The sequence below is a fragment of the Ricinus communis genome, chromosome 5, assembly GCF_019578655.1.
Source record: "Ricinus communis isolate WT05 ecotype wild-type chromosome 5, ASM1957865v1, whole genome shotgun sequence".
Classification (NCBI taxonomy): Eukaryota; Viridiplantae; Streptophyta; class Magnoliopsida; order Malpighiales; family Euphorbiaceae; genus Ricinus; species Ricinus communis.
The window spans coordinates 9709471-9730068 of record NC_063260.1 but is presented as its reverse complement, the minus strand read 5'-3'; the positions used below and the strand labels follow the sequence as shown (position 1 = coordinate 9730068).

Here is a 20598-nt window from a genome sequence, read left to right as displayed (position 1 = left end):
TATACACATTTTAATGATAGATTTAAGATTCATAATCCTTATGTTAATTCATTCATTGCAAGAAATGAATGCATTAGTCCTACATTACTAGCTAATTACTGTAGGTTATGAAGGGAATCTTGTTTTAGATACTTTGGTTTGTGTCAGACACTCGGAAATTGTACAAGGTCTCTAAACAACAGCTCCTTTGAATCTTAAGAGATTATGGTGCCAGAGCCTGCCAGGTTATAGTCTTGCTTCTTGTTCTTGATAGAATCCCAACAAACAACAAGCACAGTAGAACACCAACAAAGATACAAGCAAGCAAAACAGAACTGGATAACGTTCACTTCTTGATATAGCGTGCAAGAATTAGCTTGTTATTTGTCATCTCAAAAGGAAAATAACAATTAAAAGGATAATGCTTTAGCCATCTTGTATTAGTAAATTCATATAAATTTATTGCTATTACTTTAAGAGCTTGTTCTTCCTTTTCTTATCAGTTCCTAGAGACTAAGATATGTAATCAATTTGTTTCATGTGCCCTGGTAACATATAATATTTAGTTAGCTTGTTGACAATTATTTCAGTCACTGTGATGATCAAATGCTGAGATGAGCTGAGTTGAAGATCAAGTGTTAGAAACACTATGCAACTTCATCAAGCATATATTTGTCAGAGACAGAAGTTATTCTGATGACTTGAACATTTTAATTCCTGGATTGCAGGACATACCATACTCTGTTAACAACCAAGTATAAGGGTAAATATTACATCATATTTGGTTTTACAAAAACAAGAAAAGATGAAAATTTCATTCTATTGTGACAGCAAAAGTGCCAAATTGAACAGGATCGTATAGAATCAGTATTCTCTTTTTTATTCACAAGTTCAAGATTTTGATGCAAAATGCTAATCGAGTCGCAATGAAACTCAAAATACCTAAAGTTCATACGAAACTAGTTCACATATTACTGTAGAGATCGAAGAAGGAATGAAACATTAAAAGAATTTTATTTTATATTATTATAAATTACAAAGATTTTTCTTTGAGTTTCTTTTATATAAATACTTTTTCTTTATAACAATAATTGCAATTTTATCTGAGAAAGAAAGTTTGCAAAAATACACTTTTCTCGTATATACATATTTGTAAAAATACGTTCAAGTCAAATACTATAACAATTCAACTAAATATTTATTGTACTAAAAAACTCTAAACAAATCATGCATCAATTAAAATCAGCAAAATATCTTGTTACAAAAAATATTAAATACATAAAAAACCAACAAATAAAATTAAAATTAAAATTAATATGAATTAGACAAAAAAATCAATCAAACATCAATAAAACATAAATTATACCCATTTTAACATCAACTGAACATTAACTAAACGTCAATAAAAAATTATTCAAAATAATTATGTAATATTCTAAACCTTTTTGACTTATTATTGAAAATTTGATATTTTCCAAAATTTGTTTTGAGTATTAATAAATATTTTAATTTCTATGCCCTTTAATTAGTTAATTATTTTAATATATATAAGTGTGTTATCTTTTTTTTACAGATTTAATTTATTATATTTTTTTCATATTTCTTTGAACCTAATAAATTAATAAATATTTAGTAGAGTGTATTTAATTATTAAAATAATCTTAAAAATTTGAATATCATTAATTAAGAATTTAAATTTTCATTTAAAATAGAACTATGAGAAAAAACAGTTTTACACTATTAATTATAAAATATATACGTTATATTAAGATTTTGGATTAATATAGTAGTATTTATTGTATTTTATTTGTATTTAAAATCTTAAATATTTTCCTAATTTTACTAATAAACGAATATTAATTAGTTTAATCTGAAAAATTTGTAAAAATTAGAATTATTTTTCAAGTAGACAGCTACAAAATGTGAATTAATCATTTTGCCCCTCAAAACTAAAGTGTTATGTTAATATATTAAAATCAAGGGTGTTATAGCAAATGTTTTTTTTAAGGAGGTCAATAGAAATTCTTCATTGTGGCATCACAAGAAGTCCCTGAATCATCTCCTTCCTCCCCTCCCTTGGCTGCCATTAAACTTTCTCCGTTCACTGACGTTCGTCCATCTTTCACCCTTAAATGCTCATTTTAGGCCGCCCTTAGCCTGCTTTGGCCCTCGCCAACAAATGACGACTTTAAGAGCCATCGTTCTTGTGTTTTGAAGAGAGACAAAATCTCTCCTCCATATACCGCTATAAAATTTACACATGTTTGAACTAAATTGATAATCCGATCAATTCGAAAAATTCGATAAAAATTAAAATTAATTTATTCGATTTATATTTTTTTTTGGTTAGAGATGATTTACAAATATTTAAAATCGAATAAAAATAAAATATATTCAGTTTTAAAGTTAAAAATTATAATAATATCCAAACCAATCTGACATAAAATTAAAATTTAAAAGTTCATATATAATACATAATTTATATAAAACTATATTATTTTAGTATCACGTACATATTCTCTTTTATAATCCTAATGACAATTTATTTTTTTATTTTATCATTTTTTCCTTTAAATCCTTATAATTATTATTTAGTTTTACTTCTTCTCATCAAAAAGTATTATTGAATTTTAGACTTTACTTATTTAACTATATCTATTCATCTAATCTAACTATAATATTACATGTACTTTTATTTGTTTTTTTTTAGTTAAAGACTTTCGATTTTTATACAAATTTGAATTTTAACTTTTAGATTAGATTTTTAAAACCGAACCGCATTAATAATCGATGACTCGAATTTATTAATTTATTAATTTTAAATATTAAATTTAATTTTAAATAAGTACAATCTGATTAATATAATTTGAATTAGCATATAATTTCTAAATCGATCAATCCCACCCACAAACACCTCTAATAAAAGCCATCATTTTTTACCACCGATTACACAACCAAAAATTCTTGAAGCAAGAAGAAAATCCGTGTAGCCCACGTTCTCCACACCCAAAATTCTTAATCGAGCTATAAATTTCTACTCAAAAATTAAAAAAATATATAAAAATGAAAAAAGGTAAAATTGTTAAAAGAAAGAACATTACTATAATATGTTTAGAGTGTGATTGAGATTGCCGTTGGTTGTCAATAAATAAATTTAAATTTTTTAATTTAAGATAATATTAATTTCTCAATTTTTTTAAAACTATTTTTCTCAAACCTAATTTTAAGGAAATCATCAATTTCTGCAAAAACAATTTTAAAATTTAAAAATAATATAAAATTAAAATTAGAAAAAAAAATGATTTACTTTTCTTTTTTTCCTTTGGAAAATATCCAAGACTTGTATTATTTTATTTTGATTCCAATTTGGGCTTAACATTCCGGCTCATGGAAAGACGAACTAATGCGCTTTTATTAATTCTCCAAACAAAAATTAAATAAATAATCTTGTCTCTCTTATTACTTGGAAAAGTATATAACAAGTGAGACTGGGTAGTTCTCAGTTTAAAAATTGAAAAAGCAAGCACAAATTTGCACACTGTATAGAACAAGATAATAAAGTTGTTGACAATTAATGATTCCTGTGGATAACATTCTGAGCCATGTAATTATTTGTCTTCAGAGAAGAAATGGTTGATGGAAGGCATGATTTCAGGTGGGCGAGTTCGAAGGAATTTTCTGAGGCCATGTTCAGCATATTGCTCTCCTTCCACTTCGTTTTCAAGCACTGCCGTGCGGCGGTGAGCTTTGTTGATCCTGTCAATCCGTTTCACACAAAGAATTGGTCAAGAAAATGAACTAATGCTTGGTTTTCTTTTTAGTTCTTTAAATAACACAGACATAAAATAAATAAAAAAAAAAAGCATGCACATAGAATGGTTATTGAACTTGGAATATATATATAAAATACCTGACATCAGGATTCAGAAACATGTTCCTTGTAAGTTGGAAGGCGCACAAACTTGTTACAAAGGTCATTGCAGCCATCAATGGGTAGACCTATCAGCACAAGAGAGGCATAAGATGAAAACCCTTTTAAAGCAAAAAAAAAAAAAAAAAAGAAAGAAAAACAAAAAAAAAGGTTATGTTGTAGGACTAGCCAAGGCATGTGTGCCTGAGACGTGTATGAAATCTGAAACGCCATATGACATATATTTTGCTATGGGGGCAATTAATTTATTCATAATATATAAATTTTGCTAGAAATAACAATGGTAGAGTGTTAGGTGGGTCATCATACCACCATAAATGCCTGACCGATTTGTAATCTATTTCTAAACTTAACGACTAATACTTGGCACTACAAATTTGTAAATAAAGCACGAATAATATTGTCAATCAAAGAATTAATAGTACTATAATAATTTGGTTAAGCAAGTTATTATTCGATTTAGAAACTAAAAAATAAAATCTAACGAGAAATTGCCAACCAGAAGTAATAGAGAGGCAAGTTGTACCCTGGTAATTGGAGATTAATGATGATAATTGCTTACCTCTGGCTTAATCCAACGAGCCATTAGAAGGTTGGTAATAAGAAACTAATTGCTCCTTCAAGTTCAAGAAGGTATTGCAACTCAAGGCAGTCTTATGAGGATATATCTGCACTGCAGGCTAATATGATCTGAGTAGATTGGACACATAGATGTAAAATTTAAAATATGTATATATATATATATAGTAATGGTGCTGTTATAGGATAAAAGGAATGACTCAGGGGGCCAGGTACGTATCTTCCAGGTTGTGTATATTACAATGTGCGGGACTGAGGACTTTGCTCAAAACCTGGGGCATCAGCCTCTTGTTTCATTGCTTGTTATAGAAACTTATGATCGTTAAAAGTCTGAAATGGCCCGTTGACCTTGTTGACAAGTAAATACATTTGTAATCTATATCACTACAAACCTCTTGTTTCCCATTTGAGATTTTTCAATATTCTAAAAGTTATTGTGACAAAACCGGTTGACAAATGCTGGTTTTGGTTTCATTGCTTGGAATCAAATCAATAGTCATTTACAAAATTTACAAACTCTGCTAACGATAGTTTGCTTAAAGTTTTCGGTAATGAATTTCAAATATTAATTTTAAATTTAGTACTCCTTTAGTTATGTACTAACTGTCTTTTTTTTTAATATTTTATTTAGATTAAAAAAGTATTTAATAAGTAAAAAAAACCTAAATTAGACTAAATTATCTTTTTATAGATATTACTAAATTTATTATACATATAATAAAAAATTAAAATAAAAATTAATACTGTATTGAATATATCAAAATAATAAATAATGAGAATTTAATTATTTAAAAAAGTGAAATTAACAAAGGTGCAGTAATAATACATTTGTTGCAAAAATAATCTGTCGTATCATGCAGTGAAGTTAGAATACCATTTTATTCCACCAAATCCAAATTTGAGAAAGGAAGGATTTTTCTTTTTTCTCTTTTGGAGGACATTATAGAAAGGAAATATAGGAAAGAGGGGTATTTGAGTCATTCTGCATTTCTTTGACCTGCATTTATCTTTAACTTTTACTCATTCGTCTCATCTCATGCAGTTTAATTGTTGTTTTCGTTGTAAGTTTTGTCCTTCTCCTTTTCTTATTTGCAAATTGGCTTTTATTTATTGACCTTTCCAAAGCCCATCATTTCTATTTTCATTAAATAATAATAATAATAATAATAAATAAAAAGAAGAAGACATGCATCATTTTTACTCCCTCCATTCTTCCCAAAAAAAAAAAAAAAAAAACATAACCTTTGAAGTTTTGCATTTTTTTGTTGGAAATTAGAATCCAAGAGATGTGCTATTTATAATATGAATTTATGAGAGTTTAAAGGCGTGTTGGAATGCGATTTGAAAATTAAACTTTTGGAATGATTGAAATTTATAAAAGAAATTATTTTATTTAAAAATATATATATAAAATAAAATAAAAATAATTTAACATTACATAATATATTAATAATTTAATATGAAATCCATTTAAAATTTTTTCTTATTTTATTAGAATTTAATTTAACCGTAATCAATTTTATACTAAATTTAATTATATTGAATTCTAAATTAATTTTTATTTGATTCAAAGTACGTAAATTTTAGATGTATAAATAAATTTTATATATATTATGAATTAAAACCAAATACAATTTAAGTAGATTTTATGCTACTGTTAAATAAAAAATTATTAACTAAAATTTGTTGATGTTGCTTTAATTTAGGTGATAATCATAATAAAAAAGAGTTAAATTAGCAGGACAGTTATTGATTCATCCCATAACCAAAATCAATATCATCCAGGTAAATGAACAGATAATTTAACAATATTCTTCTCTGATAGTTTACTCATTTTTATTAGGATTTAGAAAAAGATTAATAAGTTAACCTCTTATCTATTTGGTTTAATTGCCAAAAAAATTATCAACTTTACATTTATTATAAAATCTAGCACATAATTCTTAAATTTTTAATTTCAACACTATACTTTAATATTGACTTTAATTTTAGCATTTAATAAAATTTTCTGTCAAAGTTATTAGCTTGGCGTGAACTTCGGTAACAATAAAAAAAATCGAGTCAAAATTAGAGTTGTTGATTCGTTCCATTACTTAAATATTATTATTTATTACATAAATTAATTTTTTTCTTTTCTTAACTTTGGAGTTTCACTAATTTTATATGCTTAAATAATAATATTTTAATATTAACTCAATTCCTTTTTTTTTATTATTGTTGTTGGAATTCATGAGACGTCAAATAAATTTTATTGATAATTTCACTGGAGGTTAAAATCGAAATCAATATAAAAATTTGATGCTAAAATTAAAAATTTAAATAGTATAATACTAGATTTAATAACAAGTGTAAAATAAAAGATTTTTTTGGCAATTAAATCTATCTATTTCTTAACTCCTTTTTTATTTATCGTTGATTTTAAGTTTGGAAATATAGAATTTTAAATAAAAATAATAAAATTTTCCTTGAATTGTCTAGTAATAATTAACAGCTTTAGTACTGGTTCTATCTTTTTATCATAAAAACTGTAATTACGTTAGTAAATTTTGATTAATAATTATGGTCTGGCTAATATTAAAAAATGAAAACTATGTTAAGCCAGAAATATATTCCTCCTAATAGTTAAAACGAAAGATTACATTCTTTCTGAGACAATAATACATTGTCGTTTCTCAATTATACCTTTTAAAAATCCCATTTGTTTTGTTATAACCTTTTGATATTATCATCTTTTTTATAAATTATGTCTATTTTATGCAAGATCATGTCTTACTATTTCATAACATTTTATTTCTAGGAGACACTAACTTACTTAACCATCACAAATTTAATCCATATGTTATTTATTTCCAAATTCTCCAATACTTTTTGTAATTTTTTAAACCAAAAGATGCTATCAGTTTATAATTCAATTTATTAATTCTTAAACCTAAAATGATCTTTAAATTATATTCATCTATAATTATAGATTTTTTTTTTATTTTATTCTATACATCAAATCATATGTTGATCAATTTTAAATAATTAAATATGATATATGTAAGATTAGCCTTCATTTAAACAAATCATTCTTATTGATTTTGTACCATAGTGTTTTGATATTTAACTATTTCCCCCTTTCATTTTACAAATAAAAATCAAGGGACTGCCATTTTAGTATTTCAGAGGTCGCATGTTGCAAGAGTCATGAACCATCCCCAGATACATCGCCATTGATTGTTGAAACATTACTTTCTCAAGCAATTAATTCAATAAAGTTTTGATTCATGGGAGGCTAATGGTTAGGGACTCTATAATAAGAAATATTTGTTTCTTTACATTTACTATAAAAAATCATTCAATATAAAATCTATATTTGTTTCTTTACATTTACTATATCAATTGAGTTTTGTTTCTATATTTAATTGGTTATTATTATAACAGTTGTTTTGCATGTGTTTTTTAGAAAATGTTAATAATGCTTAGATTTACAAAAAAATTTGTCACAAGGAAACGCAGTTAATAAATTCAAAAACGGCGTAATTTAGTAAGTATGAAAACGGCGCAGTTTTAATTAAGAAAACATGAGTATATTTTCACCTAAATTAGATCTTTTCCTTTCATCTCAAAGTGATTTTGAACCCTAATTGATGTCTTACCCCAGATCAATTTTCCACATTCTCAATGCGTTAAAACCAGCATATGGGTTTGCCTCCTATAGAGTTTTGTTGCTCAGAAAAATATTTGGAAAGAATCCAATGGTCACTAGTAAATGTGGAATTATTTATATTTATAAATTTGTATAGCAGTTGTACTTAGTATTATTTTAGTTTACCTATTCTTGCTTGTACCTCATAATAATATATAGTCTCAATGTAATTAATTGAAGTTAATTAATACAATCAGTTTAATTTTTCTATTTGTTTGCACATGATATCAGAGCATGGGCAATAAAAATTTTTGATTTAGTCTTTTTACTCTAATTATATTATAAATCCTTACTTTTTTCTTGTTTTCGTGAAAATGGTAAAGATTAATGTTAATTGTGAAAAAAAAAATTCGCTCAATTTCTAGGATTTAAAAAACTTCTATGTTTGATTCAAATGATCCTTATACCATGCAATCATCAAATCACCTAGGCTTGATGCTTGTGGGTGCTCCTTTTAATGACAAATTATCTCTCATAAAGCCGGTTTATGTGCATAGCACTTGGTGCAAAAATGAAATTAGGATTTATCAATGAAAAGTTATTTCCACTTAATGAAGAATCTAAAGACTATGAAGCTTGGCTTAAGTGCGATCTTATGGTTACACTTGGATTATGAATGCTATTTCGAAGGATTTTGGTGATGCATTTTTTTATACTACTACTACAAAGGACCTTTAGAATGAAATTAATGAACATTTTGGAGAGAGCAAAGGACCACAACTCTATCAAATCCAAGGAAAATTGCCTCGGTTTCACAATGTAATTCAACTATTGTTATGTATTTTACTAAATTAAAGAAACTTTGGGATGAGGTGAACTGCTTTATTATATTATTTATTTGTAATTGTAGAGCTATGAAGATTTGTATTTGTAACTTAGCCAAGATTATTAGTGACATGACTAATCAGACAATACTTATACAATTTTCCATAGAAATTAGACACAGATTCTAATTTTAAGAAATATCCTATTAATTATATTTTAATATTATATTAATTAATAAATTAATTTTTTAAAAAGATTGATTTTAATTTTTAAAAATAATATCTTAAATTATATGTTTAATATTATTTTACTAATAAATTAAATTTTAGTTATATAATAATTTTTAATCCTAAAAAATAGTAATAGTATTATGTAATACTAAAATCAATTAATTAATATTTTTAAAATATTAAAAATTGAGAAGAATATTTAAAAATATTTTAAATTTTCTATTATTTTTAAAATCTTATAAATAAATATTAAAAACTAGATTTTATTAAATAATATCTATAAATTAAATTTGTAATTAAAACAATAATAATGTCATGTAATTCACGAATAAACGATTAATATTATTTAAAGTTTTGGAAAAAATTCTTACTTAAGCTTTGTGTATATACTACAACTAATAAGAAAGTGACATATATGTATGAATATTTTACACTTTGATATTGGATGATTGACACATATTTCATCATTTAAAACTAATGAGTATGTGTAAATTATCTATCGGTTTGATGCATAGCTGAAGTTAAACACCGAGCTTAGGCAGGTATTCTCTTAAATTTTTTACCTTAACTTAACGGTACCTTCTAGTTCTAACATGCAAAATGTGTGCAGCAATTTTGAAAGAGAGAATTGGGATGTCAATTGGCACAGTTGCAAATAAATAGGACTGGCAATCTTCTTCCTTTCTTAGTTCAGGAACTTTTTTGAAACTATACAAATTGCATATACGTACACAGTCATTCAATCCCAAATTACTGGTACAATGACATAATGATGCCTTCTAAAGGATCAATTAACTTTTCTGAAGCTATTTGCAATAATATCTATCCCAAAGATAATCTTAATAACATAGAAAGATAAATCCTGAGGAAAAATGTGCGCAAAAATGCCTTCATAATTCTTGATTATGTTATTATTCAATTGTTGTAGTTTCTTGAGTTTTTCTTTAAAGAAAAAAAACTAGTTTAACTATTATCAATAAATTATATATAGTTTATTTATGAATTAATTTTATATTTATTTCTTATAGTTAAATCTATTATACATTATTTAATAATCATGTTAGTTGATTTTTGATTTAATTATATAATTTCTAATAATAAACTATAAAATTAATAGAGCATATATGTAAAATATTTCATATTAATATTAGTTTGTATGTCAAATATAAATATAATAACTATCCTAGCATGTACATGTTGCGGCAATGAGCTAGCTGGTTTTCGGTTCATAGTTTCGGTTCCAGCTGGTTCCAACTAATTTTTAAGAAATAATAAATTAATTAAAATAAGTTATTTTATTTTAACAATTGAAATTGGAACCGATAGTTCCAATTCTAGATGAGAAGAAACTGATCTTAAACCAATATTTTGATTCTAAACCGATTCCAGTATGTTTTAATCAATCCGGTTCTATTTACTCAATTTTTAAATTATTAATTTAAATATTGAAAATTAAAATAGATAATGTGAGAATCTATGAAATGTCAAAAAAAAATAAAAAATCATACTTAAACTCTAATTTTATTGACAATATAATATATACATGAACAAATACAATTCATTATTAATTACTTATTAAATTTCGGTAATATAAAATTAAAATAGAAAAATTGAAGTATAGAAATATAGAGAGAAAAAATGAGTTGAACAAGTGGCTTTAATATTTTCTTGTTAAAATAAATCTTTTTCCTTCTTTAAATGTTTGTAGATAAAAATTATAAAATATATAAAATTATATAATGTTTAGACTTTTCTACAATTAATAAATAAAAAAATATTGAAAATAAATAAAAACTATAGATGAATGCAGGTTTTATATTTAAATAAGTAAAAGCAAAAAGAGAAGTAATTAAACTATAGAACACAATACATAATTCATGAATAAACTCAAATTAGTAAATTAAAATATAAAAATAAAAATAAAAATATTAAATGAATAACAAAGTTTAAAGTAAGATTTTGTAATATACCAAAAGATACTATATACCAATAAAATCAAATAAATTAATAAATTAAAATAATAACAAAAAAAAGACATTTAAATATTTAAATTTAAAAAGGTATTTTATTACAATTATAGATTAATAAATAAAGTTATTATTTTTATAAATTAATATTTATAAAAAAATACCAAATATCATATTTTACATAGAAAACTATAATTAGACTATTTTTCTAATTGCAACTTTAATATATACTAATTATATTTATCAATAATAATAACATCCACTACAGTTCAAAAGAAAAAGAAAAAAGATCCACAAAAAAATCCAATAAATTTGTTTAAGATCCTAATGTTTATAATTGGGCAGTTAAGCTTAAAATCATTTTTTTTTCTTTCTCACAATAAAAAGTAAAAATTTCTTATTCAGTGAGACTTGAATCCTGACGTAAAATAGAATCAGTCAATTGAAATAAATATTTTAGGAACAAAAATAAGAGTTGATAATAAATAAATAAAAAATTTAAGAACTTATCGACCAAAAGAAGAAACATAAATATAATCCTTCTCGTAAGGCATGTTTTAGCATAAAGATATAATATCATGGCCTCTACTGTAAACTTAAACTTCCCCGTAGCCATCATGTTATTATGGGCTTAGGTAACCCTCTAGCTATCAAGACAAATCCTGATATCTTTCCTGATGTTTAACCATAGCCATTTCTAGAAAATGTTAAAGAAATATGTTTAATAATATTTCCTCGATTTAATATTACGTATTACATATATATGGCTAATTAAGCTTCTTTTATGAGAGATTATAGCTAGAAAAATGCCAAGAAAATCCCTTACTTTCCTGGTACATTCATGCAGTGACAAGAAAGAAAATGTCACATTCAGCAAGAACCTGGACCGTTGGGATGTTATACTCAAATGAACTCCTCAAGTTTCTCCGGCCACTTCTCACCTAAACGTTGCTTTACGACATGGAAAGTGAAAGACACAGAAAAACAAGTTCAGACACAAGCTTATTATAATTTATAAAACATATCCAAAAGCACTTAACAACCAGTAGTTGTGCAATCTCCTAACACTATAGCCTCTTGCTGCTCTATAATAAGTTGAAATGTGGTTTTGATCTCTGCAAATCATTGAGTCTTGAGCCCAATTTGTGAGATTTGCATTTAGTTATCAATAATAGAGATATTAATTGTAGAATTGGTGCAGATGAGATTTATCACCTCAGCTTTCTTCTACCTTGTTCTCTTTTCATGTGCAGGTAAAGTTGTAGTTCCTAGAGTTATATTTTGACATAAATTTGCTTGTGTTTTTTGAAAAGAAAATTCTGTTGGCCTTTGGGTTGTGTTTGCAGCTGCTTATGATCCTCTGGATCCAACTGGTAATGTAACTATCAAATGGGATATTATGGCTTGGACTTCAGATGGCTACACGGTAAGTTGGCTTCATATAATGAGTATAGAATGATATTTTCGTAATACATTTTTTTTGGCTGATATATAGAATTTGACTTCTCTATGTTCTTTTTTTTTATTAGAATTCTCACTGATAAATTTATGGTGCAAATATTTTTCAGGCTATTGTGACTCTCAACAATTTCCAAACGTTCAGGCACATAATTAAGCCAGGCTGGACTGTAGGTTGGGCATGGAAAAAGAAAGAAATAATATGGTCCATGGTTGGTGCACAAGCTGTTGAACAAGGAGATTGTTCCAAGTTCAAAGGGAACATTCCTCATTCCTGCAAGAGAAATCCTGCAGTTGTGGACTTGATGCCTGGTGCTCCTTACAACCAACAATTTGCCAATTGTTGCAAAGGTGGAGTCCTATCAGCTTGGGGCCAAGATCTTTCTGCTTCTGTTTCTCAATTTCAAATTACTGTTGGGTTAGCTGGTACTTCAAATAAAACTGTCAAACTTCCCAAGAACTTCACCTTGCTAGGTCCAGGTCCTGGATACACCTGTGGCCCTGCGAAGCTTGTCCCTGCCACCAAGTTTCTCACTCCTGACGGACGCCGAAGAACTCAGGCCCTGAGTAAGTTGCCTTGCATCAATGATTGTTCATTCCTTTTACTTGATTCATTTACTTTCACAATAATGGAGATAAATCTGGTATCATTAAGCCAAAACTTATCGGTCGATTCATTTTCTTGTTGATCCTAGCCTCAACAATACCAATCTTGAGTTTGAGCTTTGTATTCTTGCAGTGACTTGGAATGTGACCTGCACTTACTCGCAATTCATGGCTAGGAAAAACCCGAATTGTTGCGTCTCTTTCTCATCTTTCTACAATCAAGAAATCACTTCCTGCCCTACTTGTGCCTGTGGCTGCCAAAGCAATAATAATACTTGTGTCAAGTAAGCCACCCTTTTCCTGATCTTCACTTCAATATCTCTATTAACCACTGACTTCCATTCTAAATAATACAGCAAATTCATGTTAATGCAGTCGAGATTCCAAAATCTTTAAAGTGGTTGGAGAAAGCAAATCGAAGAACGAAACTACCCCTCTTCTGCAATGCACACATCATATGTGCCCGATTCGAGTTCACTGGCATGTGAAGGTTAATTATAAGGAGTATTGGCGCGTGAAGGTTGCCATAGTAAATTTTGACTACAGGATGAACTACTCTCTGTGGTCGCTTGTTATCCAGCACCCGAATCTCAATAATGTAACACAAGTATTTAGCTTCAATTATCAACCTCTTATTCCATACAAGTCCATCAGTGAGTATCAGGAGATTCTACTCCTCTGAACTTGATGATATCATGTCAAATAAGATTTTAGCTTAACATGCCTGTTATGTTATTAACATGCAGATGACACAGGGTTGTTCTGTGGCATGAAATATTACAATGATGTGTTGATGGAGGCAGGGCCTTTAGGAAATGTTCAGTCAGAAATACTTCTTCAGAAAGATCAGAACACATTCACCTTCAAGCAGGGATGGGCATTTCCGCGGAAAGTATACTTCAATGGCGATGAGTGTATGTTGCCCCCACCAGACACATACCCCTTTCTGCCAAATTCTGCACATGGGTCCCTCATCTCCTTTCTGACATTAGTTTCCACATTGTTTTTCCTATTTAACTTTATTTGTTAACTTCTATACTTCGAAACTTTTATATCAGGGGATCCTCTGATAAAATGGAGCAAAGGCGTATGAACTCATAATGGAAAAATAGAATCCAGTCAAATTTTGCAATATCCTTGTATTAGTAATATTTGGAGGTTGTATAAAGTATTGCGTTATTTACAAAAAATAACATAACCGTGAAGCAAAAATTAGCACCAGTTTCTCTGAGAGATGAGTTCTTTTTATTACACTCAATTTTGTTACATTCTAATTGTGTTGAGGAAATTTACAAGGAAGAGAAAGTTCAGTAATAGCATGTGAGACAGGAGCTACAAGAAACAAGATGGTACAAAATCACCCACAAATACGTTAAACAGAAGCCATTATATAACTAAATGTTGAACACCTTCAACCGGAATGGCGGATGGCATTGTACAAACAAGTTAAATTTTCAATCGGCTTCCAATTAATACTGGGTTAAGAGCTGGTCAGAATTTGCAGATTATCTTAGTTGCAGATTATCTTAGTTTGCAGCAAGCTTGTGAGTTTATGCCATAGCAGAAAACTAGAATAGGCTGATTAAGGTTGGAACACTAAAAAGTTTAAGAAAGCCAATGCAGAGAGCAAAGTTATAGTTAGTACGAGAGGTGGGGAAAACTGGCGTGAACCAGCATTTGGCAACCATGGATAGGCATCAGGAGGTGGCATGACACAGTTATCACCATTGAAATAGATCCTCCTAGGGAAAGCCCAACCTTTCTCAAAGGTAAAAGTAGTTTTATCCTTTTGGAAAAGCAGCTCTGACTGAACATTACCAGACGGGCCCGCTTGCATCAGCAAATCATTGTAAAACTGAACTCCCCATAGCATGGCTGTATCATCTGTTGGAGAGGTATATAATGATGAGAATTCACATCTTTTTAGGAGATAAAGTTCTTATATCATTTCTCAGAAGAAAAAAAATGCATTATCTTTTAGGAAAGAAAATGATATGCATCTGAACTACAAGGCATTAACACAAGTGCTCAACAACAGTGACTGGCAATTCAAACCACAGATTATTGTGATAAGATTCACTATCCTTGACCAAGCAGATTGTAATACAGCAGACTAATAAATCTATGCATGCTACCTGTCCCTGTTCCCATCGAATGAAGTGCAAAGATGAAACGACATGAATTCTGTCTAAACCAGTTTCCCTATTCCTAACATTCATTATTATATTCATGGCCCAAGGTGCAAACTGCAAGCAACAGGAAAAGAAACAAGAGAGACCAAAAAGGGAAGATCTTGCTTACTTATAGCTGCATAAGGATTCAATGATTTGTAGTTAAAACTGAAAATCTGAGTCAGATTGTCAAAATTTGGGTGTTGGACAACTAGGTTCCATTGCGAGTAGTTCATATTGTAATTGAAATTTGTAATAGTGATCTTAACCCGCCAGTACTCTCTGTAGTTAAGTTTAACATGCCAATGAATTCTGACTGGACACATATGACGTGTGCATTGGACAAGAGGTGCAGGGCTGTTCTTCCCTGATCCGGAAACAACTGAAGCCAAGTGGGGTGCATCTGGACTGCAAAGTGTCAAACATTAAAGATATTATAAGTTACAAGAGATGGTATATTCACTGAAAAAAGAAGTCCAGCATCTCCAGAGAAACTTAAAGGTCCTAAACCCAAAAGAAAGAAGAATGGTGTTTCCATGAAATGAACTTACTCTACACAACCTCCTGACAGAGAACTGTTGCTTTGGCAGCCACAGGCACATGTTGGGCAGGGAACAATCGTGTTATTATAGAAAGATGAGAGTGAAACACAGCAAGTAGGAGTCTTCTGTGCCAGGAATTGTGAATACGTGCATGTAACATTCCATGTCACTGCAATAACATGATCAGAAGTCAACAAAAACCTCCATATATACAGGTTTTAAACCAATAAATAAGGAAATACAGAAACTGTTTCTCAAAATAATTATAAACAAGTACATCATGAGACAACAAAGTTCTGCACAGTGCTTTTCTAAATAACAAGTCAAGGAATGTGATCTCTGCAACTCAATAACAACATTGACAGTAAATAACATGTAAGAAACTCAACTATGAATTAAAATGAGATTTAGTTTAATTTAAAAAGGACAGCATGCATATAACTATGTCATCTTCAGTGATTTACTTACTCAAAGCTTGTGTGACTCTCCTTTTATCAGTAGTGAAAAATCTACTAGGTCTAACAATTTTTGCTGGACCACATGTATAACCAGGTCCTGGTGCCTTCAAGGTGAAGTTTTTTGGTACCCTGACTGTTTTGTTTGTGGTTCCAGCTGCACCTACACTAAGCTGGAATGCGCTTACTGCTTTGGAGGGATCTTGTCCCCAGGAGCTGATTACACCCCCTTTGCAACAATTTGCAATCTGCTGGTTGTAAGGAGTTCCAGGCAATAAATCCACAACAGTTGGATTTTTCTTACAGCAATGTGGAATGTTTCCTTTGAATTTTGAACAGTCTCCCTGCTCCGTTGTTTGACCTCCCACCATGTTCCATATTACCTCCTTCTTTGCCCATGTCCACCCTAATGTCCAACCTGGTGCTTGAATGTGACGATATTGCTGGAAGTTGTACATTGTAACAACAGCCTACGCATTCAATACAGATGTTAATTGATTTTGACGACAATGAAGAAAATAATTAAAATTTGGGGAAAAGAATGCATGGTATCATTAACCAAAATCTCCATTTGTATGCCCTCTACTTTAATGAGAAAAAAGCATTAAGATTCAGCATGGAAATGATACTCCAAAATGTTATTAAGGAAAAAATGGTAGGATAAAACATCAATGATGCACTCTGGTTAATGAATATAGCAATTACAAACACTATAAAGCCTTTCAGTTCCAAAGAAACTTCTTTGAAAGAAATTAGAAACTATATCAGAAACATGAACAGGAGAACTGATCTTGCAACTCGCTAGAAATTAATTAAGGTCTCAACTTGATTAAAACAACTAACTCTAACACAAAAGGTCCAGAATTGTGTTTATCAGTCTGCTTCTGCCACCTTCATTACATGGCCCAGGCACCAAAATAACCTAACTACTTGTAATAACAAATGAAACATAGGTTATTCTTAACAGCAACATGAAATTTCAACAAATTCACAAAAATGTGCTGGCTTAAGTATATATATGACAGTCAAAAACTGTCCAATAGTTGAATTTTGTCCTTATGCAAATGCTAGGTTTCTATCATTAGTAATACATATGTATTAACTAATACTTACAACATAGCCATCAGGTGTCCAGTTAATAATATCCCATTTGATTGTGATATTTCCAGTAGGGTCAAGTGCGTCGTAGGCCTCTGAAGAATTAGACAGCCAGCAAGTTGTATCAGAAGAGTATCAACAAAAATGAGCAATGAGAGATCGAGAAATATACAATGATAGATACTTTCTGCTCTTTCTCTAAATAAAAGGATCATGATCTCAAAATTAAATAGCACCAATGCATAACAGGTAAAATGACAAACAGATATACTGTATTCAATCTTTAAGATTTGCACTATTTCTAGATTACCATAACATTGACTAGTAATGATGAAGAACAATAACTCACTTCAAATGATTAATAATAGTACCTAGAACAGAGGGAAACAGCATATGTTATGTAATGTTTGCATTTAGCTTTGGATCATAAAGCCCCATTTATTGATGTTCAGAATCTGTAATTGAGTCGTCCAACAATCTCAACAATCCCATCAAATTTAACAGAAAATACATGCATGCAAACCCAATAGATGGAAAATTTTAGTTCTTTAACCAAATTCGCTGCCATCGTCAATCTTGCATCAATAATGTTTTTCTTCCTGATTATCTCCTACCTTTTCTTTTTCTTCAGTATCATTATGCAAGCAAATAAAAGAAAAGAAATTAAATATCAATTAAGTATGCTATTCTATTTTAATAGAATGGAAACAAAATAAGTTCAATTTTCTCCAATGTCCAAATTGTCTTTTCCTAATTGTATTTCTGCTAGAATGCATGAACCAAAACAATTTCCAATTTTCACAAAGATAGGCATCACCTGAAGCACTTAGGTAAATAACAAAGCTCAAGCTTTCAATAAAAACCGTTCATCCAAACACCAACAAATGAACCAAACGAACACAAGACTCTACAAACACTTAGATAATTAAGGAAACCCCATTCCTCATTTATCAAATTCAAGAAAATCCAAATTTTTTTAAAAGAAAAAACAAAGGAGAAGATTTTCCAAATTCATCATTTAGTGTACTCAAATCAATCATCAAAGTATCAATAGTTGTCACATATATAAAAAAAATACAAAACTTGGAACTAGCTAAAACCCATTAATATCACATAAAGATTTCAACTTTTCAAAAACTAAAATAAGAAAAAGGAAACCTTTACTAACCTGTTTGAGTGAAGGTGGTGCAAGAAATAAGAAAAAGAACCAAAATGGAGAATTGAGAGAGCGTTCTCATAACGGGTTTAAAGAGAAAGTACATTTCTTGATCTTGATACAGATTGTTTTGTACTTTAAATTGTTGAAAAGATTGTCTTTGCGTTCTTGGTGGGCTCAAGGATTATATAAACCAAACACACAGAAAAAAGAGAAACAAAAAAGAAAAAAAGACTTAAAGACTTAAAGAAGAGGGTGTGGCATACTGGCTAAAATAACTGGCTCTTGGTTTATGCTTAGTTCAGTTCACAATTCCACTTGGCCAAGAAAAGCCAACACAGTTTGTCCAACTCTTTTAAAGACTTCTTTAAGCCCATTGTTAAAAAATCTTTAAAAACACGTCCTGGAGAAAACCCACAACTTTTGCCATTGCTTTCACTAAAATAACCAAAAAAAATAGAAAAGAAGAAAACTTTGAATGTTAATAATCTTTGGATTATCATGACATTGTTGAGTTTGGATTTTATATAAAACTTTAATGGATTAATTGCATTACAGTTGTTTGTTTGGGATGATAGAAAAATGACGGATGGATTTTTTAAGTTGTGGAAACTTTCTAGAGAAAGATAAAGGCGCACGCAAAGTTCTGTATTTGACTTGGAAGTTGGTGGATGCACAATGCAAGGTGCTGATTTGTCTGTTTTTTATTTAGGTGACAGGTTGTGTTACTTTAGCTGAATTTTGTGCTTAACTGTCGCGGGATCAATGTCTGTTTCATAGCTGTGTTTGACTGGGCAGCGTTTAATTCTTTAGCGTCTTGTATCTTTAATTTTGCAATGCAAGTTGGATGGTGCATAAAATAATTTTTTTTATTAAATTAAGTTAAATAAATTTAAATTTTATTTAATTGACATTTTAATTTAATAATGGCATAATATTATTTTAAGAATAATCATCTGCATTTAAATCTCATCAAATTCTTAAAAAATAATTTACACCAATCAATAAATATAACCCATTGAGAATCCATATAATAAATTCAATTTATACTAAATTATATATATAAAGTTATATATTTCCGATTCTTGAATTCTCAAAAAATGAAATTTTTAATTCTAATCTCCTCTAGTGTGTGGAATTGATTCTATCCATTATATTATTATAATTTTATTTTATTTTTATTTTATTTGATTAAAATTTTTAAGATTTAAGCTTCTTTTATAAAAATGATATAAAAGTCAAAAGAGAAAAAAAAAAAGACTTATAAAATTATGCTCATTAGTTTGTATATAAAAAAATATTCATTAGCGACCAAAAGAAATATTTATTAATGGCCAAAATAAGTATCGTGTGTTACTGTATTTTTAAAGAATATAAATAAAGATGCCATGTGAATTATTACATTATTAATTATTTGATTTCTGTCTTTGATGTCTCAAACTTAGTAATTATAAGTGTACGAACCGAATGATAGTATAGATAAGTTTACCATGAGGTCGATCTCACAAAAAACTGTAGAGCATGTATTATAAAAACTAACTATCACAAAAAAAATATTTAAGCACTCTAACCTAATATTTTGAGAATAGTTTAATGTTTATAAAAAAAATTAAATAAACTATAAAGTAAAGATGCAAATGGAATGATTAAAAAAAACTATATGATAAAATTGCATTTAATCTAGCCAATACTTAGTAATTCCTTTATTTTTTGCTTAAGCTCAAATCTAATGAATGAGATAATGATATGTTGTTTTTCTAAGTCACTCAAACCAATGATACAACTTAAGTTTCTTTTACCAACATAGATTAAAGTAAAAATGATATCTTTAATACATTTAATTTAAAAAATTTCATAATAAATATTATTATTAAATTGATATGATGGTCAACTAATAAAAATATATGAAACTAATAGAGTGATGAAGATAAAGAAATCATTCATTAAACTCATTGATAAATAAGATTTATATA

General features: G+C 28.6%; 3 protein-coding genes across 3 annotated transcripts; 1 reads left to right on the top strand and 2 right to left on the bottom strand.

Annotated features, from left to right (window-relative positions):
* Nucleotides 1-3412: 3412 nt before the first annotated feature.
* LOC8260259 lies at nucleotides 3413-4633 on the bottom strand. The gene is made up of 3 exons (XM_002530956.4): nucleotides 4473-4633; nucleotides 3890-3978; nucleotides 3413-3735 (listed from the first exon to the last, which is right to left on the bottom strand). Exons 1-3 carry the CDS (start codon nucleotides 4494-4496, stop codon nucleotides 3588-3590), a joined length of 261 nt encoding a protein of 86 aa, XP_002531002.1. The 5' UTR covers nucleotides 4497-4633; the 3' UTR covers nucleotides 3413-3587.
* Nucleotides 4634-12145: 7512 nt separating this feature from the next.
* Nucleotides 12146-14282, top strand: LOC8260258 (COBRA-like protein 4). Its single transcript, XM_015726494.3, has 6 exons — nucleotides 12146-12392; nucleotides 12486-12565; nucleotides 12708-13164; nucleotides 13337-13487; nucleotides 13579-13856; nucleotides 13950-14282. Exons 1-6 carry the CDS (start codon nucleotides 12341-12343, stop codon nucleotides 14231-14233), a joined length of 1302 nt encoding a protein of 433 aa, XP_015581980.1. The 5' UTR covers nucleotides 12146-12340; the 3' UTR covers nucleotides 14234-14282.
* Nucleotides 14283-14415: 133 nt separating this feature from the next.
* LOC8260257 (COBRA-like protein 2) lies at nucleotides 14416-19114 on the bottom strand. The gene is made up of 6 exons (XM_002530954.4): nucleotides 18638-19114; nucleotides 17485-17564; nucleotides 16385-16841; nucleotides 15926-16085; nucleotides 15505-15782; nucleotides 14416-15087 (listed from the first exon to the last, which is right to left on the bottom strand). The coding sequence occupies exons 1-6, from the start codon at nucleotides 18729-18731 to the stop codon at nucleotides 14786-14788; spliced, it is 1371 nt and encodes a 456-aa protein (XP_002531000.1). The 5' UTR covers nucleotides 18732-19114; the 3' UTR covers nucleotides 14416-14785.
* Between the last annotated feature and the right edge of the window lie 1484 nt (nucleotides 19115-20598).